This window comes from Ambystoma mexicanum, chromosome 8 (assembly GCF_040938575.1).
Source record: "Ambystoma mexicanum isolate Mex_15411 chromosome 8, UKY_AmexF1_1, whole genome shotgun sequence".
In the NCBI taxonomy this organism is placed as follows: Eukaryota; Metazoa; Chordata; class Amphibia; order Caudata; family Ambystomatidae; genus Ambystoma; species Ambystoma mexicanum.
Genome location: NC_090929.1, coordinates 579,383,974 through 579,410,950, shown reverse-complemented (window position 1 = coordinate 579,410,950; position 26,977 = coordinate 579,383,974). Strand labels below are relative to the sequence as shown.

Genomic DNA, 26,977 nt, shown 5'->3' with positions numbered 1-26,977 from the left:
AGCCCCCATGCTGTGTGATTGACAGCCAGGCTGTGTGAAGGGGGGAAAACTGTATAAAAAGCAGGTCTCTGGGTCTGGAAAGGCAGAGTCGGCACTGGAACGAAAGAACTGACGAGGAGCTGACTGAAGAGGACCCCTACTACGACTGAACCGCCCAGTGAAGCTCTGCTGCAGGTCCGAATCCTCGAACTCCAACGACAGAGAAGATCTTCCAGGAATCTTCTTCCCCTGAGCTGGTGGGACCAACCAGTTCGCCCAAACTGCAAGCCAGGACTCCCTCCTCTGGTCGAATTCGCTGTACAGAGCTACAGTGGGCCAGATAGCCAGGAAGGTCGGACCCTGCTTGGGTTTCAAGGAGCGCACCTTTTATTTGTTGCTTTGCTCTGCTGCTGGTTTCTTGCCTGGGTAGTGCAGGACCCTCCAGTCTTCCTACTTCATGTCAGTCCGACAGTCGCTTCAGGAACCGTGAGCCTGCAGGAACTACCAGGAACGTCCGCCTCAGCAACAGCTTCTTCTCCATTGAAATGTACTGTTGAAATCCGGTTGTTAGTTTCGTTCAGCCGCGGTGAAAGTGTGTGAAATCTTTCTCCAATCCGAGGGCTTGTCTTCTCTACTCTTTAACCTAACTTTTCTGCCGACCAACCTCGTCCGGAACTCTTGGCAAAGACTTAACTACGAACTACCATGAACTGTGTGATCTTGATCAGAAGACTTGTGTCCTATTAACTTTGGCCCCAAGCCTTTTTGATTTGATTCCATCACTGTAGTTCCTCTTTCTAGATTGTCCTGCTTACTTACCTTTTGGTGCTGGTCAGTTTCTGCCTAACTTTGTCTTTCCCTCCCTTTTAAATTTCTGGAGTGCCATTTTGCTCCAACTTCATTTTGTGAGCTTAACTTGTCTGGAACCTATTGGAAGTGGTGTGGTGTATTAAGAGTGTGATATTTAAACTGCTTTACTTTAGTAAAATGTTATACAACTGATGTGTAAATAAATGTGTATTCTTTTACTCAGAAACCTTGAGTCAGTGTTTGTTTGAATGATAGTAATTGCTATCCTTTGTGTAACTATTGATACTGCTCACTTGCTCTTGAGATAAGTCTGGCTGCTCAGCCATCACTACCACTTTTACTGTGTAGTACAGGCTTGTACCAAAGGTGAATTTGTACTGTCACTTGTAGTCTTAATTGTGTGTGGTGTTCCCAAAGGGTACTGCATATAATTCTGCCTAACACTTCCGACCTCCGGTCTGCCCACATACCTGTTTCTCTGGTTCACGTCGTTCGAGCAGCAGTGCCTCCTTCTGAGGCTCTGGCCGCGTTCGGATGTTCTCTGCAGCCGGCATCTTGCCCACCGGCCAATTTGTGCTTGTGTTTCTCTTCTTGTTGGCGGACGCTCAGCCAGTCTCTTCTAGATTCTCGGGATGGGGCTTTGCTTTCTGGCAGCTTGCCAGGCCTGGGGATGCCCAGAGGTTTGCTTGGGCAGCGTGCAAAGGAGATTCTTTTCCTTGGACAATCTTATCGCTCCTGTTCACCTTTGTGCACATTGTCTCCTGCAGTTGTCCCCTGTTCGCCAGGTTGGTGTCTCCCGGGCTTCCTCATCGGAGTATGGCTCTCTCTATCTTGGTTTCCATCTGCTGTTTTGTATTTAGCTTGGCCAATCAAATGCGGTGAGAGACTAGACCGTTCAGTCTGGTTTTCTGGAGCGATCTTCATACTCCTGGTGTTCTTCTTCACAGTACTTGTAGTAGAGTTATATGGGAAGCACTTGGTATTTTCGGAGCTGCTAGTCAGGTCTAACATGCCAGGTTGGTTGACCTCACAATAGAAGACATTGGCACTGACTGGGAACAGTGGAGTAGAGTTGGGCTTGGGGAAGGAGAGAGGGTCTAATAAAGCGGAGGAATACCGCATCGTCTGGGAATGGTCGTCCCTAATCCCATAAGGAGCTTCCCCTCCCATGTGATGCTCCCCCAGTGTACCACCGTCAGGGGCACTATTGTACTGTGGACGCACCACCCTGTGCCCATGGGAAAGCTCTTCCCCTAGGGCAGAAGGGAGGACAGCCACAGATTTGTCACAGATCCCACTCCCCAAATCTACACTGGTACACTGAATTGTTGCCATCTGGTAAAGATATTCAAGCCATTTTACAAACCTGTAATTTGTGCATGTGCCTTAATACAAATCACAAAGTAACATGAGGCTTTTTCCATAGTTTTGCTTTGTGTTATTGCAGGAGACAGTAGCCTTGCATTAGAGGAATACAAAGTCCATAGGAGAGTTGTTCCGCTAACAATTGAGCAGGAGGTAATTTGCAATCCTTTGATAGATATTTAGAACTAATAAGATAACTAAATGTAGGAACGGGCACGCGTGTATAATTACTGAATTAGTTATTTTTGTTTTTATGTAGAGTCAGTAGTAAGGATTCAAGGCAAACCATTTCGGCATGGTCCATGTTTAAGAATCAATGGGATTTTGGCCAATTGGCAGTATAGGTTCTGAAGAAGACGGACAAGTTTCATATACCTTGTCTTGTCATCCGCTCAAAAGTAGTAAAAGGGAAGGTCTGATCAATGTATATTTGTAGAATTCACATTGCATTATGATATGATAAATCATTTATAGCGCGGCTGTACACAAGTGTTTCTAGGTGTGACAAGACAAGGAGGGGGAAACAGAAGGACAAACAACGATCTTACTAGGCCTTGTGTCATTCAGACGGTGCAAGTGCGGGGAAGAGGGGAGGGGAGAAGTGCCAAGTGGGTTTGGGGGGTGAGAAGTGCAGGTGACTCAATAAGTGATGCCAGAGGGTGGCTCTTAAGTGCAAAGAGAAGGGACTGTAGGGTTACATATACATACCCTTAAGTGCTGAGGAAGCTCGGAGGCAGTCTTTTATTGATTTATTTTTACATGTGTTTAGTGCGCTAAGCCCAGAGGCATCAAGGCGCTGTTTACATGACCAATTACTCAGATGACAGTTCAGGCATAATGATACATACAGTGTACAGTTTCATAGTTCAAGCCTAGCTTTCAGGAAAATAAGGGTGTTTTTAAGGCTCTGCGGAATGTCCAGTTGGAGTGGGCGGGAGAAGGTTCCAATGTTTGGCCACAATGGCTGGGACGCTCGAGCCTCCAGCTTTAGCCTGTTTAAATTTAGGCTGGGTGATGCGGTGAGCGTATGCTGGTCTGGTGGATGATGCCATGGACATTTTTGGGGATAGGTAGGGTGGGGCATCCTTAGACAGACATCAGTGTGTGATGGAGAGGGTTTCGCTGCAGTGATATGTTCGAATTTGGGGATGTTCAAAGCTTCTATGGGTGCGTTATTCTGAATAACTTGCATTTTTTGGATTTTGATGTCAGTGGTGCCTGCAAAAAGGGCATTGCAGTAGTCGAGCCTTGATCCTACAGTGGCTTGGCCAATAGTGAGGCAGCTGTTTGGGGAAAGGAAGGGTCTGGAGGCGTTTATTAGCTTGGTCGTGTATGTGGCAGAGGAGGATGATGGCGTTGACATGCCGTGAGAGGGATAATGTGGAGTCAAGGTAGACACAGAGCATTTTTACAAAGGGTAACACTGGGATTGTGATGCTGTCAATGTTGAAGGCGGCTTATAAGGGGTCAAGCTTCCTGATCACTGAGGGGGGGCCTACGAGAAGGATTTCTGTCTTCTCATCGTTCAGACATAAGCAGTGGGTGGCCTTCCAGACCTGGATGGTCATGTAGACAGTGTTTAAGGTGTTGGAGTCATGAAGGTGGTTGCCGGTGAGTAGCAGTACGTTTTGCATGTCATCCACACAGTTTGTATATGATATACCAATGGAGTCAAGGAGGGCAAATAATGGCATGGTGAATATGTTGTATAAAGTTGGTGAGACACAAGAGCCTTGGGGCACACTGCAGGTGATGGCGGAGCGCTAGCGTTCTCTGCAAATACTCGGAGGGATCTGTCCCCTAGGAAGGAGGTGATCCAGGATATGGCTTCTGGTGAGAAGCTCGCTGAAGAGGATAAGTGTTGGCTAACGATACTGTGGTCCACGAGGTCAAACACTGCTGATAGGTAGAGGAGAAGCAGCAGGGCAGGCTTGCCTTCGTCCCTGATTTCGTCAATCTGATTCTTTAGGTCGAGTAGTGCTGACTCTGCCCCGTGGCCTGGGCGGAACCCAGAGTGACGGGTGCCAAGAATATGGTTGGCCTCCAGGAATCGCTGGATTTGCAAGTATGCTACCCTGTCTAGGATTTTTGACAGCTGGGGACTGACGTGATGGGATGGTAATTGGTTGGGATGGAGGGGTCTAGTGAGGGTTTTTTGATGAGAGGGAGTGTCCAGGCTTCCTTGAGGCAAGTGGGGACTGTGCTCGTGGAGAAGGAGGCGTTGATGAACGATGCAATGAGGGGAGGAAGGATGTCGGCACAGTCTTTAATGCGATTCGGCGGCCAGGTATCTCCTTTGCAACAAGATGGCTTAAGACCTTTTAAAGTGGATATGACGATCCAGAGCACTCTACATATTTGTATTATTAAAGAGCCTTTTTGTCTGCTACTTTGAGTCTTCAGCTGATTCCTCGCCTGTGAATACCCCAAACTCCCTGGGCCAATGCATGTACTCGATGGGAAACAGTCACTCTCCCTTTGGGATTTGAAGTGCAGCAAACACGTCTTTCTTGATTTCTTAGTGTTTCTAGGTTGCACTCGATTTCGGCATGAATGCATGTTTTTGCTCCGGGACACTCATGCCAGGTAGCCTTAAGTCTTCCGACGTGGGTCGGACGTACGATACATTATGTGGGTTAGATCTCATGGGCCTCTCAGCTCTCCCATGCTGGTTGTGTTACAAGTGTCTTCCTCTGGTCAGCCTATGCTTGTGTTGTTACGTTCTTGGTCAAGGCCTGCATCTAGCCTTTCCTTCACAACCACACAATATTATTTAAACCCAACTTTTCCTTCGTACCTCAACCAGCCTCCTTTCTCTATCCACTAATATCTTCAGTTTCTACCTGACTTGGCTTAAGACTCTTTCTCTAGCTCTCCATCGTTCCTCTGCATTCTTCTGGCTTTCTTCTACTTCCCTTTACTCCCTCACTCGTGTGCTTCCACCTCGCCTACTGCCATCTGTTCTTCTGTTCTTCTGCCTTCTGATCTTCTGCCTTCTGATCTTTATTCCTTTGTTCTTCCTCATAATCCCACTCCCTCTCTCTTCTCCTCTTCCCCTTCTCACTTTCTCTTTTCATCTGCTCTTCTCACCACCACCTTTGCTCACCTCTCTCTTCTCCAATACATCTGTTTGTCTGTTGCCTGTACTCCCTCCACTCTTATATCTCTGTCTCCCTTCTGGTTGCAACTTAACCCCCACCCGTATCCTATCTCTGTGATACATTGCTGAGTGGATGGCAGGCTCGGGCCTTCAGAATCAATGCATTTCCATCCCCTGGCCACCCAGATGAGACTTTTTCCACACATGGTAAATGATTGTGCTTATTACGTTATAGGTAGAGGATAACCAGCCAGCTAAAAGCTAATAGAGATACTTTAGGAGACCTCAGCAATACCCATAATCGAGCCATCGACTTCTACCTGTTCCCCTAAACTACAGCATTAATAATGTGTTTATACCAATGAAAATGTACTTCAGCCATAGCCTTTCGAAGTGTGGTAAGCCTATGACTGCGTCTCACAGTCAGCCTCAGCCTCAGTCACTCCCAGGGAAAAAAGTTTACCGACCTTACCAACCTATGCCCCAGCCATCCGGTTATATACTCGAAGAATCTCTTATTGCACCTTCCTGCAAAGGGGACAAGTGCACCGTAGATCATTGATTTGCTGAAATTCTGCATTGATTTTGAAAGCACAGTTTGCGCACAGGGCCACGTGAGCATCTGCAGACAGTCAATCGTGAAATGGAGCAGCTATCTATCACAGCATATTTACAAAGTTACATCAAATCTATTGCTGTTTTTTAATTGCATTAGAATTTAAAAATCTTATACAAAAGAAAAAAAAACAAAATCACAAAGTTACAATAAAGACATTCAATTAGTACGTTTCCAGATTAAAACACCTCATAAATGTATAAACGTAACTATTCACTTCCATAAGATATCATTGAAGTATCCTGAAAATATCTGCCATAAATATAGATAAATACAGAGTCAATATAAAACATAAAACAATTATTACATTTCGTCAATTAACTCCCAAGTTCAAGCTGGTTTTGGTTTCCAGTCCCTTGTGTGCCCTCACCAATCTCGTCAGGCTTAAATGTCGTCTCTTTTCCTCATCAAATCCTTATTTCATTTATTCATAAGCTCGCTGCTGCAAAAACGACACGACATATCTTTAGTGAAAAATGATTTTAAAAAGAAATCCAGCACATTTTACCGCTTGCCCTAATAATGATAGTTAACTATAGGAAAGCTTCAGACTACTTGCTGAAAATAGTGGTTTCATTATGACTGTTATGTTAACACCCCTATTACATTCAAACGCTTTATAAGAAGGACTGGTATTTTTCATGGGTGAATAATATGCCCCTACAATAGAAAGGCCTGCCTGTCTGAAGGCCCCAGACACTTGGAAGAAGAAGCTGACACTCATGCCATTTAGCAAGATCATCCTTCTCCGGCAGGGAAGGGCATTTGCGTGTAATTATTGACTGTGGGATAGATTGGGCGGTTCGCTTCACTTCAGGCCCATTGACCCTGCTCCGGTCAATAACTACCTGGGAGTGCCCCTTGGAGAAGTTGATCAAATGGATCAGCAGGAAGCATTGGTGAGAGGCAGTTGCTTTCTGCAATGGCCCTCTGTCGCAGCACCCGGCCCTCCCGACTAAGAGAAATGCACACATTATCTACCTTTGCTTTACAGCATCTGTGCATTGCGGAAATCTATACTGGCAAAACAGAACCGTGAATGATAGATGTTTTCACTTAAAGCCTTGGGCCTCTTTGCTGGACAACACACCAAGAGTAAGTTCTGCACAGTTGCCTATTAAAACAGGTCTGCCGTTACTCTAAAGGCTCTCCTGTCAATACGCTCTTAATTAGAGTTGACTTGGTTGAGTGGATTCTGAAGGCTTTAAAGGAGGAAGTTAACTGTAATGTGGCTGCAGTCAGATAATAGCAAGGGTCTCGTTGTATGAGATGGGGCCATTTTATGGTCTAGCTACTGGTCCAGTAATTAGCCGATTAGCTGCGGAATGTCCATCTTGGCGAGTCACTTCTTTTCCCTACTGGTACAAGTAGCGTGGTTCGAATATGCCATTAAAATCCCATAAAGCTGTATTCCACTCGTTAGAGACATTAAATCGCCTTGTAAGACAAATGTGCAAAGCACAGGATCAGTGCTCAGCCATTCTTGATTGGCTGTTCAATCTTTGCTGAATTGTAAAAGGATTGCGTACATTTGGGACAGTTTAAGAACATTTGGGAAGTGGCCCGTTATTTGTTGACATTGGGATATTACGTGACTATTGCTTCCTTTTTAAATTTTAGTTGAAATAAACCTTTGCCAAACATGAAATGCTGTTTTAATGTCTGCCAGTGCTAGATTTCCACATGAAGAACTATATACTTTTGTTTTATTTAGAATGTGTTTGTAACTGTTTCGTATAGGAGGCTGCTCTCAATTGTATTGATTGCCCTCAACTGCATGTGACGTCCGAGGATGAAGGGAAGTCTGCAGCAGCAAAAGCGCAAAGTAAAATTCTGCCTCATTAATAATGATATCACATTTTTATATTTTGTTTCAGGGTGCTTTCTTCCACTTGTAATCTCTGGAATAATTGGTTGTATTGTTTAATATTACTTAATGCATCATTCGCTTTTATTTTCTATCGACATGCTTGTTGATGCTCTCAGTAGGGAGGATAGGAGGCAGTGGAGAGATGTTGTCATTCTAGATGCAGTGACGTTTTGCTGTCCCTACTGAACGGGGGCAACATTTGTCCCTTGCAGGGGCAGCATGGGCACACCCTGCTGGGAGTATAATAGGCAGCCACCTACTCTTGGCTTGCCATGGCCCTAGCAATAGTTCTGCAAACCAGTGCATTACTTACCCCCAAGGCCCGGGCCAGCTGACCCTCGTCGGAATTTGCTGTGGGAGGGAGGCAGTTTTGGAATCTAAGCAAATCTAGAATTTGAAAAAAAGAAAGTACTTTTCATGTGCTTTGTCATATTCTCAGACGCCATCCATAAAGTAACAATATAGGTAGAGATTCATTTCAAGAATGTGTGGGTATAACGTGGTTAAACCAAGCTATGGCTAACTTTCAATTGTAAAAACCTTTGCAAGTCACTTAAAGCCCTGAGCAGAAGGCAATGCACATCTATATTATTGACCTTATTTCGCCCCTCCATTGCTCCACTTATGGCATTGTGCATGACGCCAAAGCTATGAAAAGCAGAGCGCCTCATTAAGAGTTTGGTGGATTTGCTAGTGTTAAAAGTGGCGAACTCATTTACCATTGCAGAGTACCAGTGAAGCAGAACCATGAAGAGCTGTTTAGCTGAGGCAGGGATGCAATACTATGTAGCATGCTCTCCTTCAGGTGGTCGAATGCGCTTTTGCAGTGATTTTATTTGTCTTTTTCTTGCGCAGTCGAAGACGTTATTGTGAACGATAGCTGCAAATGATGGTGCACACACATTCTTTGATAACACCCCAGGTTTGTTGTCTGCCTGAACACCTCTTCTCTATTGACCATGCAGATAATTTAGGGTATGTAAGTTTAAGTGAATTGCTATAAAATAAAATCTTCAAAGAAATTGTATGTTTGTAGCTACAGTGGCTGACTTATGGATACTGTAACGATTCACGGGATCTCATCATCTCTTCCCAGACGGGACCCCTTCCCTATGAGGATAGGGAGGTAAGGCCACTACCCAATAGTCACCCTAGGGGTGGTAAAAAGCAGGAGGACCTCATAGGGAGAGACTCCCCTTATGGGGATAAGTACTACTGTCCCGTGAACGACCTCTGTAAACCCTTGTCCCCAGAAACCAGGGGCCTAGTGACTTATTCCTCCTACCAACCTAAAATTACTTATCTCTGCTCCCAACCTGAAACCACTACTGTATGTTAATGTTAAGTCTATATTGTTGCACCTGTGAAGTCAGATAGGACTGAGATGAACCAAGGAAAACCACAGAACACCTTTATAGGATATTATTCAAGAACTGGAACGAGGTGGTCACTAGGAGGCAAGAAGATAACCTCAGAGGATTGCATAACCAATCTTGACGATATGCTGTGGTGGGCTGAGCCGTATAAAGTAAAGACAGAGGAAGGACTAGAGATGTTCAGAAGCAGGAAGATCAGCGAGGAAAGCTGGCGTCCGTCCTGCAGGGCCTCGGAAATTAAATCCTGTGCTGCCTGAAGTGGCGAGAGACAGTTGGTCTCTAATCCAGAAGCAGAGAGAACCTACGCGAGCGGGACGAAAACTGATTCGCTGCAGAAGCAGGAAGAATCCAGTGGTGGCACGGCCTCATAGAGGTGGACTGTTTGATCCATAAAACACGCTGAGAATACCAGAGCCACGCAGACCCGAAAGTAAGAAAGACGGGATGAATGAGAACAGTGGAGATAGCAAACTGAGACCCCAGTAAGAACCGGCCACACTCCCCAGTAAAGATACAGATAATGGGAGTTGCAGGTGGGGTCAAGAGAGCTCAAACAGTCAAGTATTTGTGAGGGATCAGAAATGCAAGACGGATATGTAGGTAGAGTTTTCTCACAAGTGGCCATTTTATTAAATAAGGGTGAGACGAACGCCTATCTTTTCCCTACCTAACAAACTAAGGCTAAATGAAAATGACCTAATGCCCAAAGGTATCTCTCCCTCACACTAATACATACAACAAAATAATACAGGAATTATTTGGCTGTTTAAACTTCACAAAACAACATATAAATTCAAACATAAATATTATTAACAGGACTCCTTGTGACCAGGGTTAGATCCCCTTCCCCTGGATCAATTCAGGATGTTTCAAACCAAAGTTCAATTTCAGATGAATTCTTTTCACTTGCAAAGTTCCACCCTAGATAGAATACACAGTTCTTTTCATTCAATATGTCCTTCACTTGGCAAAGTGACTATCTTAGTTTGAAAAAGGGGTTCTCATTCTTGAAGACAATTGTTAAAGATTCTGCAACCTTCTGCTTGCCAAACCAAAAAGACTCTCTCTCCCTACATCAAATCTAAAGTCTATGTAAAAGTTATTTTCTCTTAAGACCAATCACTTTTGATCACATTGCACTTCTTCATAAGCAATACCTTCATCAGGATGGTTTATTCAAAAAGATATACTTTAGTCAGAATGGTTATACAAAAGTTCATAAAAACACAGTAGTGGAATTGCCACTTCTTTTCCACCACAACCTTCTACTAGATTCACAGGACTTCTAATCTTCTTTCTAGTCCAGGACTAACCACATTTTGTCCCTTTCCCGGTTTACACTCCTGCCAGGATAAAACTCCTACTACTACAACTTGTACTCTGTGGTGAGGCTTGTTTCAAACTTTCCACACTTAAATCCTCAGTGGGGGAAGTAGAACCAACAAACCGCTTTTTGGGTAAGTCTTTTGTTGACTTTCAACACAATTGTCTTACAATTTCTTCAGCAAGTATACTGCACAAAAGGACAATTATTCTCACATTGATCTGTTTGCCATAGGCCATGAAGGTTACACTTCTGTCCCCCTTGATCTGTTCTACAAGGAGGGCTTTTCTCCTGCAGTGTCTGATTTCTTTCTACGCAACCTATTGGCTGCTGACAATGTAGCTTACAAATTCTTCCCACAGGGTATCTTGTTAGTCTCTGATTTCATTCTACATAACCTATTGACCTTAGCAATGCGGGTCACAATAATCTCTTAATGGATATCTCCCTTTAGGTAAGTTGTGCCCAGTTTGCTTTAGTTGAAAGGTTCAGTATCCAAATAGTTCATTCTTTCACAGCAGTCTACTTTGAGAAGGATACCAGGTCAGGGTTTTTGGATGATCATCTCTGATACATTGCATGCTCCTCAGGAGTGAACTCCCACGTCACAGTAGTGATACCAAAAGAACCAATAGTCAAGTATTCTTCAGGAGTGATCTTCTTCATCACACTAGTGATACCCAAAGAATCAAGCGCCAAGTATTCCTCAGAAGTGATCTCCCTCATCACAGTAGTGAGACACAAAGCCTCAATAGTCAAGTATTCTTTTGAAGTGATCTCCCTTATCACAGTAGTGATGAAGAGAGCTCCAAGAGTCAAGTATTCCTCAGGAGTAATCTCCCTCATCACAGTAGTGATACTCAAAGTCAAGAGCCAAGTATTCATCAGGAGCCAGACTCCCTCATCCAAGTGGTGACACGAGAAATCATAAATATCAAGAGTGCCTAAGGAGTGAACTCCCTCATCCCAGTGGGAAACCCAGCATTTGTGAAAGATACTAGAATAACCCAGAACTGTCAGGGAGTAACCCCCCCAACAAAAAGATATAAAAAGTCTTAAAAAAACTTCAGCAGGAAAAAAAAAGAGATGATAAAGTCTTAACTTTGTTGTTCACAAATCCCTGGGAGGAATTAAAGAGACTTCTAAAGACTTGTCCAAAGGACTATCAAGGAACAGTCTCTGGATCTCTTCCAAATAGACCAGGAGAAGGGATGCATTCTCCGAGTCTAAGTATATTTGGTAAATCAGACCCTATCTCAAGAGTCTATTGTTAAGTCAACACAATGTTGGATTGTTTCACCAGGAGAAGAGAGCCATCCTCCTGGTGACTTGGGTAAGAAGTTTATTGAACCTCTTTTCTTCTTGCTTTGTTTGTTAGTGGTAGGGATAGAGTAGTAGGTTTGGACAGAGGACAGTATTGTGGTTTCTTTTGACTTACATCCTGATGAGAACCCGAGTTATCCTGTGTTGAGGTAGGGAAAACCCCTCTTGGATTAGTAAGAGGTTGGTTTTCCTCCTTATTTTGAATAAAAGTCTATAGGCAAAATGATACCATCTTACTCCATCACACCACTCTACGCACAGCGTAACACGAGCTTTGGGCTCCATTTGTGAATGGGTCTTCTTTTTAAACTGCCTGCACCCTATGGGTTATATTTTTCAACTCAATGAGACCATAAATGTTGTGTACCCTTCTATTCTAGGATAACTTCATGCTCGCTGATGGAAACATGGTCACAATTCAAGAACGGCGACTGCATGTTGGAGTTCACAATGGGTGGGGATTTGTCCAGATGCCCCAGGTCGTGGTGGTGGTGCCAGAGTCTGAAGTAATTCGAGGTCGATCTGCAAGCTTGAACAAGAAGCATGATTCTATCCTCAAATCAAGGTATCTCCGGATAAATACAAATGTAAGGCCTCTTATTCGTTATCCATGGAGGATGTTGGTCTTTCTGTTCGGGCACACTATTTAGAGTTTTAGAAGAATTCTATATTAATGTCACATTTGCTCCTCAATTGCCCTTTCCTTTTATATGCCTTTTCCACCCATTTTTTCTAATTATCAATTCAGTAATTGAGAACAGTCAAAGCTCCATCCAGCAGGATTTTGTGGCCATGTGTAATGTAAAATGTACTATCCTTGTTGGTACATTTTAGGAAATATTTTTTTTTAAAAGGGAGCTAAGTGTACAATGTAATTTCTCTTATAATTTGCTCTATTTACTTGTATTGTACTCATGTGTTATAGTAATTGTAAACTTTCAAAGCTATTGCTATTGAATCAAATCACCAGCTGTGTTTTAACAAAACCCATGTGGGTCTCCCAAGTTGTGTCAGTGACTCTGCAAATAGCAGGCATTCATCATGTTGAGATTTAGCAAGCCATCCCACGCAAATAATGGTTGCCTTTTCAGCCTACTGGGTAGTGGGGCCGATTGACAAAACATGTGATGCTGAAGTGTGAATTTCAACACTTTTTCTTGTCTCAGTAAGGTGGGGTTTTATATTTATGGTAACTAGGGGTTTGTCCACAACTAAAAACGGTGTTCGAGTCTCGGAACAAACCACGGAAAAAAAGGTCCGGATGGAGCATACTGGAAAGCATCCAGGTATTTAGTCTACTAAGGTTATGGATCTATCACTGGATCTGAGGTGTTCCTTCTGTTGATGAGTAATGGTACCCAGTGGACCTCTCATTGCTTTTATTCTGTTGGGTCAGGAATGTGGATAAATACCTGTGTGACCACAGGTTTATATACAACCGGAAAGGTTTTCCCGTCTTGAAATTGTCTGAGCACAATGTGCCAGAAGGGAAGAAATTGTAAATTGTTCTAGTTCTAGTAGGGATATTAATATCCCTGTGAACTCTATTTTGGCTATAGTCTCAGGGATATAGTGCCCAGCATTATTCTTGGACCAGCTCGCCACTTTGGCACAGAATCTCGGGCATCTGTGAGCTACGCAGTGAGGTGGATGTTACAAGGAGGGGAAAATCTGGAAAACAGTATTTTCACAACAGCTCTTTTGCAAGCTTCAGTTCCATCTAGGCATAGCCTAGTCAATGGATAACAGAGCAACCTGTCTTATGGTTATCTCATAGTAATGCCTACAGAGGCCTATGGCTTGAGGTTTAAACTTGACAGGAAGAACCTATGGGACAGGCAGCATAAGGTGTTCCGTTTTACATTGTTTCTTCCTGTCAAAGTTTTTTTTTTTAATGGAGATGCCTTGATATTCTGCTTGCCCAAACTCTGTTACCCATATATGGTGTTCTGAATTGGAAGGTGTGCTCACTGAGTGTAGCAGGGAAATTCATCTTATAGCTCTAGACACTCAACAAGAAACACTTGCAAAGATACTGTTATCACTTATTAAAATGTCTTGAGATTAGTAAGAGATTATGATTTGAAGGATGCTGTGTTTATCCGAACTCCGTTTCTCAGATACGCTGTCTCCTGTCTGGGTCTTCACGGAGCAGGCAGTATAGTACATCGATAAACAAGGAACATGGAATAATTTAAGACCATAAAAGGACCTTGGCAGCTCAATTTCACTTGTAAACTACTTTTCAGTGGTATTAGCAGTAAAGTGCCCCCTTTAGCAGACATCGCGACCCATTGGGATTTTAGAGTTGTGGTTGGTCCATTTATTGCATGAGGTCATGTTGGAAATTAAAATGTTTTATCATTCGGACTCGATTGAAACATAAACAGAATGCTAAGCAAAAATGCCTTTATGATGCTGTCTTAAATTTAGTGGATGGTCTACTGTTAATCAGAGTTTTATGGTTTGCAAGCTTCTGTAAATGATTGCTTGATAATGTGATGATCAAGCAGTTCCCCATTAGGAAAAATGTACTATAGCATGCGAATGTAAATATGCGGAATGAATTTAAATAGCACAAAAATATACATGGGAATAAGCAACATTTTTCATGTAATGTGAACAAAAAAGGCCAACGTAGTTTTATTCTTCAGCACTCATATGGAGCAATGGAAAACATATAATATTTTATTTTATGACAACTTTCCTGTTTTAGGATATTGCCACACTCTGAAATTCATATTTGTGCTTAGTGGTTGTTCCCGCCAGGAAATAGCTAGTGTATGACGGGCTTTATCCACAAAAGGGTTCTTCAGCCGTTTTAGATGACCTTAACACAAGGCCATTGTAGTGTGGTGGGAACCGAATGGTAGCCCAAGCCTTTCTTGATCCTTACGTCACATAATCCCGTGGACAAGCGTATACTCAGCAAATCCAGTGGCTGGCTCTTCAAGTCAAACATTTTGATTGCCATGACCTGTAAACATTAATTACAGAGCCAAATGGTGCAGTAACCAAATGTACACTTCTGGGATTTTTATTTAAAATGCATTCAGAGTTGTTTTTTAGGTAGATCTTGCGACACGTGCAGGCTTTAATTAACTTGTTCAACTGCTGTTTTCCATTTCAGTTCTTCGACACAAACTCTTGTAATGAGAAGTCGAATGCGCCTAACCGAAATGGTGGCTCACCCATCCTTTGCAATAGTTTTCCAGCTTGAGTATGTCTTCTCTGCTCCACGCGCATTGGATGGAAAGGTTAGGAACTGTCTTGTGTGTGCCAACACTATGCTATTAATATTTATTCACACCTGTTTTTCAATGTTTTAACTGTGTTTTGTTCTGTAATATCTGTTTCTTCCTGCTTGTTTTTATTGAAAAAGAAACTTCCTACCAATTCATAATTTTCAAATGATACTAATGGCCCACTCAGCCTGATTTTTAAATTAGAATTCCATATCTTTTTTCGACATTCTGTTTGCTCAAATAAGTGCTTGCAAGTCCTTCAGAACACGAGTTGCTGAATGCCCACCATCTCGGAATGTCGAATCATGAATGTCACTTGTACAAGCAGAGTCTTACAATGTCAAGCAACTGCTTAGCTCAGTTGTGTGGAATTATGTCCTCGATCCAAATGTAATAGATGTGGAATCTGGAAACAGGATATGACTTAATTGATGATATTATTTGTAAACTGAGAGATCATCCAGGACTGACGCCCCAGCAAAAAAATTATCATATGAAGGGAACGGTCAGTGTTTTTAATTGTAACTTGATTATTCAGTAACTCTGTTCCTGTTCCAAGCAAGGGCTTTCGTGAAGGCACACTTTCTATTCCTAATTCTAATGCCTTTAGTCAAGGCCTCTGAAAAGCTCTACAACGGTGTGCCCCAAGAAGGAAAAAGTAGAGTATATTTTAAAGGGTAGCATTAGCTTGTTGGTGGTGTCCGAATCTCTCATTCTAAATGTTTGTAGCATTAAATTGGTTTCTTTTGATCAAATTAATGACTTCCCAATTGAGAGGGAAATGTAGACACTCACATTGTGAAAACGATTTCTTAGTAAAGAAAATGCAGTACAAATGTTAGAGTGATCCTGTTTGGCTATGGTCCTATCCTTGCAGATATTGAATGCTTCTTGATATCAAAAATATGTTTTCTTCTTAGTGAATACATTTATTTTAAAACCAATCTCTGTGATGTCAGTAGTCACTCTAGGAACTTAAATAGGGATGAAAGGAGGAGGAAGGAAGCAGGCTACAATAACATGGTTTATGAGGAAGCTTTGAGGAAGTGCTGCAGGCCTCTCCAATTTATGACCCCCCACTCGACTCACGCCTGTACCTTCCGGTGCTTCCGACAGGGCGTCATCATCGCTGAAGTGCACTGCCTATGTGACACTGCTTACCATAGCGGTACAGAGCCATCTTTGAAGATCGCATGCAGCCTCCCAGGCCACTTTACTCTGGTGGATTCATGCAGTTCGGTATTCCTACTGGGCAGGGAGGCCCTCCGCTGAAAGCATCCCAGTCTCACTTATCAGCTACAGCAACTGAAATCAGGTGGTGCACACCCGCCTCCCTTCTTCTCCCATTTCCTGTCAAAGAGCTTCCAGCACTCAAGACGGTACTCTGAGGCCTTAAGCCCTTCTTGTGTGTTTCACCTCACTGCAGGAGCGGGGAGGGAGACACAATCCTCACCACTTCCCTGCAGGCTCATTCTTCTGTGTTCCTCAACTGCCAATATTGCTTCCAATGGAACCTCTGAGCTGGTAGTGTCATTGGCAGCCCCTAGAACTGGCTCAGTGTCACTTTTTGGCTGGCCTTGCTAGTAATCTGGTGGAAGTGTGAGAAGCAGAACACCAGAGACTCGTTGTACTCCAGTGATTCTAACCCTGGACTTCTGCCCACTCAACGTCAGTAGCAATGCAATGTACAGCATCCTTTATTTTGGTTTAAAATGAGTTGTGGTGCCTACTGAGTGAACTCATTGCGTGTGTGTTTGTTTATTCCTAGACACCAGCTGCAAATACCCTATCTAAAACATCATACATGCAAATGATTCGATGGGCAGTTTGGAACCCCTTTTTGGAGTCTGGTTCTACTGAAGTGACCATACCTCTACAGGGTGGACCGCAATGTAATCCCAGCAATGTTATGGTGTACAAGATACCTGAAGCAAGCATGAGCTCCCCTGAGGTAAGACGCATTGTATTTATATTTTGCTTTAGCATTCTTTTAGTACAGTCTCTCAACCAAGATAATAAAACTTCTGCAAAAAACACAAATAAGGAAACATATGCACTCATTACGAGCCTGACGGTCTGGAGAAAGTGCTGGAAACAACGCTTACCGGCACCATTTCTGGACGGGCATACTCCGAGTCTGCTGTTAGGGGCAGTGAACTACCGGCAGGCCTGACCTGCCTGAGTTCAGGCCCCTATCGGCAGAAAATTCACTGAAGCACCAGCACTGTCAGTGTTCCCATACTCCACGGGAATGGGAACTTGCCACTCTGCCACCACCGGTAAATATCCTGTTATTACCGGGATATCGGGCAGCAGAAACTGAAAGCTGAGGTTGCCGTTTACTGGCAACCTTGTATTGAGGGTCATAATCTCCCTTTAGTTATACATGTCAAAAGCGTGCAATCACTCAGAAACACTTAAAATCTATAACTCCAGTTTCATTTTATTTATTTATTTATTATTTCATTTATAAAGCACACTAAGCCCCGGGGCATCAAGGTGCTGGTTACAGATTACGCGGTTATGATGGCAGATACAGATAAATTAAGCAAGCAGTCCATGCAAAGATGGAGACATTCCTAGATCTGAGATTAGCCGTGGTTGCATCCTGGGTGAACAAGTGTCTTGAGCTGCTTGCTGAAGGCCCAGTAAGAATTTTCTGTTTTTAGTTCATGAGGCAGGGCATTCTATTTCTTGACAGCGATGACCAAAAAGCTCAGACCCCCCCTACTCTCTGAAGCCTGAATCTTGGAAGAGTAAGGTGGTTGGTGTAGGGGGGTACGTGTGAGCCTAGTCAATTGTACTTTGGTACGTTTTAAAAAAAAATGTATTTAGCCACAGTGCTTGGTAAGTATTTCTGACAGTGGAGGTGTGCTCACGTCTTGGTATGTTTAGAGACGCCCTGAGGGACTAATGGAATTGTTTTGTATAACCTACAACTTGCTGATGTTGTGGGCAAAGGAACCTGCAAACAAGACGTTTTTATAATGTTCACAGATTAACCAACAATTCAAACATGATACAGTCCCAGAAGCGGACTGGGGGCTGTGATGGGGGGAGGGAGGGCGTTGTGCAGTACTGATGCAGAGTTGCACTTGTTAAATTGTACTACACCTTTCTACATTGAATCAGTCTGTTCTGCCTTCTTACCCAGCATGCCTTTCCTTCCAAATCATTTCAGCGTTTCCATGCTGTGGACAAATAATTAACTACATTAATTTGCATGCCCCAATGACATCAACGTTTATCATCAGATCCTGAACCCCAGGGTCTTATCCTTGCATTCAACTTTGAACTAAACATTCTTCCGGCTATAGCATTTACCATTGCAGCCCTTAAATTAACACACTATCCGATCCTATCCTGTCTCCATCACACTCTCCCTTACCCCTCTGTCCCGACATGCCACATCTAGTTCACAATTAAGACATTTGGAAGACTCTGTGAGTTCAAAATCTAAGGTCATGCCCCAACACTCACATGAGTTATAACATGGTCCTTTGCTTATTTGGCAGCTTTCTGGCATCAAATTCACCTAACTTTGAATCTCCATTTATAATTAAGACATATGGATACAAAGTGTTATCTCCTTGGGGTCGTAGCATATATGTTAATACTGTAATGCCACCCACTCTTCCTCACTAGCCCCCAACCACCACTTACCCAGAATGTCACTATCATGCCAGTTGGCCACATTTTGTATATTGACAAATTATAATCGTATGCATACATGCTGCCACATTTCTTTACTAAAGCATTTTCATAAACAAATACTACACTATCACTTTTCTATTGGAGTTAAACCAAAGTGGCTCTCTTTACTAACCATAGGGACAGAGTCTTATCTTCCATGTCTATGTTTTGCTAAGATGGCCCCTTATGACGATAAAGGGGAGGCGGTCTGTCTTCAGCTAAGTAGACAGAACACACCTTTACTAGGTGAAACATGTTGCTATGCTTGTCCGATGCCGCCTGTGTGAGCGTGAATAAGACCCTACTAGACTTAGATCTGAATGCCCAAGCATCTTTATCAGCTCCTGGTTTAAAATGGTGACAATCCAACTTTTCTCTATATATGTTGCTTGCTGACTCCCTAGTTATGCTTAAGTAGGACTCCTCACAGGAAAATAACTTTTTGGTCTGCTTATACCTTAGGTGCCGGAGAACGTCTATTCCAGTCTGTGTTCTCAGATTGCAGTCTATGCGATCTGCTACTCTGATGTATCATGATCCCTGACTTTCCTAGCCTGACAGTATACTGGTCGATCTAACCACACCTTTGCAGTCAGCCAACAGGAAGGCCTAAAGTAGTACACAACCTGCATGCCTATTTTGTGACTCTGCTCCTAGGCCTTTAACCCCATCACATGCAATATTCAATGGTAGGAGAGCAGATCAGTGAGACAGCAGATTACACCATGTGCTTCTTGCAGGATTTAGCTACTTCTATATGGCTTTATCTTGACAGTTTATTTGCATACTACTTATATTAAAAAACATTTGGCAGATTTAGCGTTAAAAAGTCTGTTTTATATAATTTAACTAGCTGGGGTACTCAGCGTTGCCCGTGTCCTGATTGAGTGGTATCTCATGTGCCCTGGAGGATGTTGCTCTTGTCCTCTTGTCGGCAAGTCTTGCTTCAGTTTGCTCTGGATTCTCATTTGCCCTGGAGAAAGTTGTTCTTGTCCTCTGGTCGGCAAGTCATGCTGCTGTTTGTTGTGTTTCAGAAGCTCTTGATATTGATTTTCGCTTTGCATCAGATGGAGGTTTTCCAAGTGATGATGTTTTTTGTGCGGCATGTTTCAGCCACTCAATGGCTTCAGCACGTTGGAGAAAATATCCAAGAAAGAGTGATTGATTGATTGTGCTCTCGTCTCGTGAATGAACTTGAGTAAACTGTAACCTTGCCTTTTCCCATATTCGGAGTGGCGTCATAAAAAAAGTAATTCTTTTTTGTTTTATTCCCTTAAAACATGCTTTAATAAACACTTTCGAACTGTATACAGTAGTAATAAATGTTAAAGTAATAACCAACACATCGAACATTTTGGTTCAGACACTTTTCCAAATTGAGCCTCCTTCTAGTACCTACTGTAGTGAATCTGGGTGAGCATCAGTAAATTAGGGTGTCTGCGGAGTGAATTTTTTGCATCCAAACATAGACTACAATCTTGCCCTAGACAAATGAGCAATCCATGCAAAATTTGGTAGCAGCGGGTTCAACAGTGTGGATTTGTAAAGCAGGACAAACATACACGCACGTCTCACACATTTTTTGCATATTAAATGTGGGCATCCAAACATAGACTACGATCTTGCCCCAGACAAAAGAGCAATCCATGCAAAATTTGGTAGGCGTGGGTTCAACGGTGTGGATTTGTATGGCCGGACAAACATACACACATACATACATTCCGCTTTTTATAAAGATGAAATGGTGTTGCCAGCGTCGCCACTGTCTACACTACCATGCACCCACTTCCTCTTTCCGTCCCTACTTGTCTGTCTTTTCTCGACTCCTACCGCTCTTTCAGGATCCAGGATAGCATGTGCTGGAATTAACAGTGATTTGCAAGCTGTCTGAATCCAGTTAACACATCTTTCCACCTGACAAGTTCTGGGTCTGGTCAGGGCTCATAGGCAATTCCCCTATTGCCGAAGAGATGTCCAAGAGGACAGCCCAACGTTGCGAGTATGGAAACGGTATGGCCAAGGTTGTGGGGAACTGAAGAGTAGAAAGGCTCTCCTGTAGGATGTTTTATGACTTCTGCAGACCCCTGAAGCAACAAAAGAAACACAGTCAGCAGCACAGCACAGCATATACATACACCGTCCAGTGGCTTATGGAAGCTAGAAATTGAACTGGCAAGGGCCTGCAACCTTGACATTTCTTGTATCATCAAAAGACGATTTTCAACTTGCAAAAAACAACGTGCCAGCCTTGCATTCGAGCCTTGTTCAGCACTTCTGGTAGCAAGTACTTGGCTATTCTTCAGCAATTCTCTTGCTCTATGTCTCCAACTGCCAGTGTGCAACAACCTGTGCTGACACCATGCTTAACTGTGGTCTCACCCTTCCACCCCTTTGACCTTCCTCTCAGTCCGGATCTTAGTTTACCATGGGCCATCCTTCACTGATCTTCTCTGCAATTGGTCGGAACACCGGCAACCCAACCCTGCCTCGTCTTCTCTTTGCCAACATTCCACTAAGCGAATCCATGCGATAATGTCTACTATTTTGTTTTCACACTTAATGTTATAGCATTTGCGATAAAACGTGTCTGTCTTTCCCTCCCATGTGCAAATGTGTCTGTCTGATTGCTTGCAAATCTATTTAGCCTATGGGCCGCCATTGTCTGAATCTGCCTTTCGAAGTTGGTATCAACTCTTTCTCCCAGGTTTGCAGACCTATTCGACACTGCATTATAGGTTCATGGGGCTTAAATTACTTGTTCGACTAACGTTCAAGACCACTTTCTCATACTGTATATGGGATAAAATACAGTATGTTGCATAAGAAGCAAAGTACTACCATTCATATGTTATGAGGGTATTGCAATTGCCTGATGTTTTTCACTGCACCTATAATGTCTCTTCAACTCAACCTTTTATCCAGTCAATTTCTATGGTTTTTATTCCAGTGGCTTAACGATAAATATACTTTTAAATGTTTTGTTTTTGTTTTTTATAATTATATATGCTACCATGCCAGCCCAGTGCTCACTTTAAATGGGCACCTTCAAGCAATCTGCTGCCATACCACTGGAAACTGTGCACAGGACATGACCTGGTTATGTCTCAGGTTCTGCCAAGGGTAGCCACTGTGGATGGCCTGTGGCCAGGGCCAATTGCCACTTTACTTGGGGCATAGCATTCTGCCATTCCCCAATAACCTCAGAGACATGTCTCGGGCAACTCCTAGATCCTGAACGGGCTCACTGGGCATGGCCAGGCACTTTGTCTGGAGCATGCCCTTCAGACTAGACTATAAAAAAAAGGTATGTGCAGGTTTTTCTATGTTTTGATGTTATGTTGTGAGATAAGCAGTAAAGTGGCACAGCGAGTAGAGCGCTCGCTTCACATCCGTGCAGAGCCTACTAACGCAGGTTCGAATCCCGGCAGGGCCAAACTCAGCCTTTCATCCTTCCGAGGTCGATAAATGAGCACCACACACCACACACACCACATTATTATTATAGTATGGTATGTTGATCAGCATTAAAACCGTGCCCATCACCATAATAGTGGTCATATAATGATAATGATGTGTTATTTATATATCTTGAACTACCAAGGCTTGTCTAGATGTTTGTCTTGTGCCCCTGCCTTGCGTAATCCAAACCATGGTCTGTGGGGTGAAAAAAAAAGGAAAAAAGTGAAAGGATAAGAGAATTGTGGGATTATCAAAGAAACAAAGAGGGAAACGATTGGAAGGTGACAAGCGATTAGTGTCACGGATGTCAAGTTGAAAAGATGATTCAAGGATCTTCATTAAGAATTGTGCGGGGCCTAGGGCCATACGCCTCTTTCTTGTCATAACCCTCCTCCCTAACCCTGGCGACCATAACTGACCCTGGTTAGTGCTACCGAATGTTGACCCCTACTGTCTAAAGTCTGGCTTATTCTCAGGATGGTTCTCTAAATGCAGGCTATCTAAACTCCTTCAGGGAATTGCCTATCTTTCCCTGTTCTAAACCAGTTGTGACTGCACTAATGTGAAATCGGGTAAGTGTCTTCACCTCTTCTTTTCTATTCTTAGGGCATGGTTCATGGAACGTTTTCCTATGGGATTGCCCCATTATAAAACACTTCCATGAATCAGGCCCTTATTATCACACCCCTCCAACTAACTCCTCCCACCACTACTATGTTTCGCAGATCTCTCACTCCTCTGATCCCTCGCCTCCACCCTTTAATGTTACTTGTCGTCCCACTCCACTTCTCTACTTCCCCTCTCTACTACCACTAGTACTCTCCTCCCGCCACCTCTGCTCTCCTTTTCTCTATTACTACTCTTCTCCCTCCTCCTCCTCCTCCTACTGTCCTTCCACCACATCTAGACACCTCACACCACTATTCAAATACCCTTCTCTTGCCTGCCTACCATTCAGTTCATGTTCATCCCTTACTCTAATTTCGAGGGGATTGGGTCCTCCGACGTATTCCATATCTATGACATGTAATCACCACAGCTGTGCTGCTTCGGAAACTTTTTCCTGCGTCGATGACGTCGATGCGCCGTCGTCGAGGGCCTCGTCCGACGTCATCCGATGTGATAAGTAGGACGCACGACGCCCGTAGCCTCAGTTCCGTTTTTTCCGTGAACGTGTTGCTTCGTGATTCTCAGTTCCTCGACTCTTTGGAGTTCTGTTCTTCTCGGTTCTTCGAACCTGTTCGTTTTGTGTGAATCCTTTGAAGATGTCTTCTACTTCGTCTTCGACCCCGCGTCCGGGTTTCAAGAAGTGCGGGGAGTGTGGGTCCAAGATGTCGGTGACGGACTCGCATGACGCCTGCCTCTGGTGCCTCGGGGAGGCCCACGACACGGATGACTGTATCGACTGCCAGTCGCTCACGTCCAAAGCCTTACGAGAACGTAGGAAGAAATTGTCGGTAGGTCGGGTGTCCAAGCCCAGGAAGTCGAAGTCTGCGGGGCTTTCGGCGGATGATTCGAGGGGTGACTCTCCGCGTCATCACCGGGATCTCGTGGGTCTCCTTCTAGGAGTAGGTCTCGCCACTCCTCAGCCTCTTCGAGGCGTTCTCGGAAGCGCCGACACCGGTCGTCTTCCAGGTCCTCCTTGGAGGACTCTGCCCGGCACGTCGCTTACCCCACCAGCCGTGCGACGCCGGAGGAATGGGCTTCCTTTGGGATGAAAATGCTGGCGATTCTTGAGTCGCAGGGTACTACGCCGTCCGCGCCCCCGAGTGGGGTCGGTCGTGTGAGGTCGAGAGACACCGCTCGCATGAGTGGTCGGCACGAGTCACGGGAGAGGTCCCGTCCGGACAAGGAGACTCGTTCTCGCCATACCCGTTCCAGGTCCCGGTCCTCGACGCGTTCGAGACCGTGTGCACCTGTGAAGTCTTCGAGGAAGACATCGACGTCTGAGGCGTCGAGGGCGTCGACAGGCTTTCTCGAGGCTCCGGCTTCGAGGACGTCGTCGAGGCCGTCGACGCTCGGGTCGTCGAGGGACACGCTCGGGGCTCCGGCCTCGAGGGCTGTGTCGACGCCGCCGATGCTGGAGGCGCTGCGTCTGACGTCGACGCCGATTTCCTCGGCGCCGATCCTCTCGGCGCCGATGCCGGTTCTCTCGACGCCGGCGCCGATGCGCTCGACGCCATCGACGCCTTTCGTGTCGGAGGTACCCCGTGGCACGGGAGAACCCCCTAGGAAGGCTCTGGTTGAGAGCAAGCACTCTCGGGTGCCTTCTTTTCGCCACCTGGACTATATTTCAGAGGCGGATGAGGATTCTGATGGCCTGGTTCCTAGTCTGGTTCCAGATGAATTTGTCTCGGGCCATAGTCAGTTTGACGTTTTGAGACAGTCCCTGCATGATGCCAGTGGACTGGACACCTCTCCGGAGGTGGAGTTTTGTAGGCCTGAGCCTGGCTCTCATGCCGATTCTTCGTACCGGCGCCTTATGGCTAGGGTTGCTGAGTACTTGGGATGGTCTGCTCCCCCAGGGGAGTTTGTGCAGGATGATCTGACGGACATCCTTGATGTTGGTCCCCCAACTGACCCGGTACTGCCGTTCCATATGGCTTTACAGAGAAGGGTGGCGGCGGCTTGGACTGCTCCGGAGAGTCTCCCGGCGGTGGGCAGATCCTTGTCGCGTAAATACCGTCCAGCCAGTAGCGACCCCTGCTACTTGACCAGGCACCCCACTCCGGAAAGTTTGGTGGTGCAGGCGGCCACGGCCCCGGCAAAGCAGGCGTCGTGCCCTACCATCCCTCCTGATAGGGACGACAAACGTTTTGATGGCTGGGCGAAGAAAGTGTTTTCTTCTGGTGGTATGGCGCTTCAGGCGGCCAACTCCTTTTGTGCCTTGTCACGTTTCACGCACACTCTGTGGAACTGTGTTGCGTTAGCGGCTGAACATATTCCCGAAGGGGATGAACGGGATGGTTTCCTTGCTATGGTCCAGGATGGTAAGGATGCCATGTGTGAGTCCGTTCGGTCGGGTCTGGACTTGGCTGAATGCGTCAGTAGGTCCATGGCGGCGAGCACCGTGATACGCAGGTTTGCGTGGTTGCGGAAGTCGGGGTTTGCTCCTGATGTGCAGTCCCGGCTCCTCAACATGCCCTTTGATGGTGAACACCTTTTTGGCAGCAAGGCTGACGAGAGCCTTGAGAGGTTGCAGACCTCAAAAGCTGCAGCGAAGTCGTTGGGCGCTGCAGTTCGCCAACCTCCGCCTTTTCGTCCTAGGGGACAGCAGTGGAGGGGTGGTTCCTTTCGCTATTACTCATCCTTCAGTAGAGCGAGAGGAGCTGGCAGTCAAAGAGGCCATCGCAGGGGTACCAGAGGTGGACGACAGGGTACCCGTGGTGCCAAGGCCGCTCGGGCAGTTGCCTCTTTGCCCTCAGGTAACGCCGCAGCCGCTCCCACTCAGTCGTGAGGCCATGTCCCATGGTTCGCCGGTTGGGGGAAGGCTGGCGCAGCATCTTGTAGAGTGGCAAGCCATTACTTCAGATGTGTGGGTTCTGGAGATCATAACCCACGGCTACTGTCTTCCCTTTCGGCACAGGCCTCGCGACAATCCACCGGGAAACCTCTCTTTGCAGAGTCCGGATCCGCTCCTTGCGCAGGAAATTCAAGCCCTGCTGGAGAGAGGCGCCATAGAACTGGTGCCTGTAGCGGAGAGGAACAAGGGATGGTATTCCCCTTATTTTTTGGTTTCGAAGAAAGACGGGGGATTGAGACCCATCATGGACTTGCGCAGTTTGAACAAACTCCTCAGGAAGGACAAGTTCAAGATGGTTACTCTCTCTCAAGTCCTCCAGGCCCTTCAGCTTCAGGACTGGTTGGTGTCACTCGACCTCAAGGATGCTTACTTCCATGTGCCGATCCATCCCAAGCACAAGAAGTACCTGAGGTTCGCGGTTGGCGACTCGCACTTTCAGTTTCGGGTCCTGCCGTTCGGATAGACCTCCGCCCCGAGGGTTTTCACCAAGCTCATGGTGGTGGTGGCAGCGCATCTCAGGCAAGGGGGGATTCACGTCTACCCCTACCTGGACGATTGGTTGATCAGGGGGAGCTCTCCCGAGCAAGTCCTGGATCATCTATCGATCGCCTGTCGCTCCCTTCACAGGCTGGGCTTCTCCCTCAATTTAAAGAAGTCCCATTTGACGCCAACACAGCGGCTCCAGTACATCGGAGCAGTGCTCGACACTTCCCTGGGGCAGTGTTTTCCTCCCCAGGTGAGGGCTCTTCACATTCAGCAGATGGTGCACAAGTTTCAGCATGCCCAGACGCTCCCAGCGTTCGAGTTCCTGAGGTTGCTCGGCCTCATGGCATCCTGCATTCTTCTGGTGCCAGAGGCTCGCCTGCGGATGAGATCTTTGCAGTGGGCACTCAAGACGCAATGGTCGCAGTCCTCCGGCAGGATGTCGGACTCGATTCAGGTGCCGTCCTCGGTCGCCCAGGACCTTCTGTGGTGTGCCATCGAAGGCAACTTGATGAAGGGGGCTCCATTTTGGCTTCCCTGGCCGGAGGTGACGATCGTGACGGATGCATCCCTCACGGGATGGGGAGCTCATGCCAACGGGCTGACAGTCAGCGGTCGTTGGTCTCCGTCGGAGTCCAGACTCCATATCAATCTGTTGGAGCTGAGGGCCGTCAGGCTAGCCCTGAAGGCTTTTCTGCCGTCTGTGCGAGGAAAGACTGTCCTGATCCTGACGGACAACACAGCGGCCATGCACTACCTCAACAAAAAGGGGGGGGCAGGGTCACTTCCTCTGTGCAGAGAGGCGATGCAG

The 26,977-nt window shown here is 45.5% G+C and overlaps 1 protein-coding gene across 1 annotated transcript in view; it reads left to right on the top strand.

Moving 5' to 3' along the window:
• Window positions 1-26,977, top strand: part of NPHP4 (nephrocystin 4) — a 1,060,260-nt gene that overhangs the window by 296,091 nt on the left and 737,192 nt on the right. The window contains exons 8-10 of the mRNA XM_069610268.1: window positions 12,144-12,328; window positions 14,894-15,020; window positions 16,777-16,959. Coding sequence (XP_069466369.1) covers window positions 12,144-12,328; window positions 14,894-15,020; window positions 16,777-16,959 — 495 coding nt within the window. The remainder of the gene's footprint in view (window positions 1-12,143; window positions 12,329-14,893; window positions 15,021-16,776; window positions 16,960-26,977) is intronic.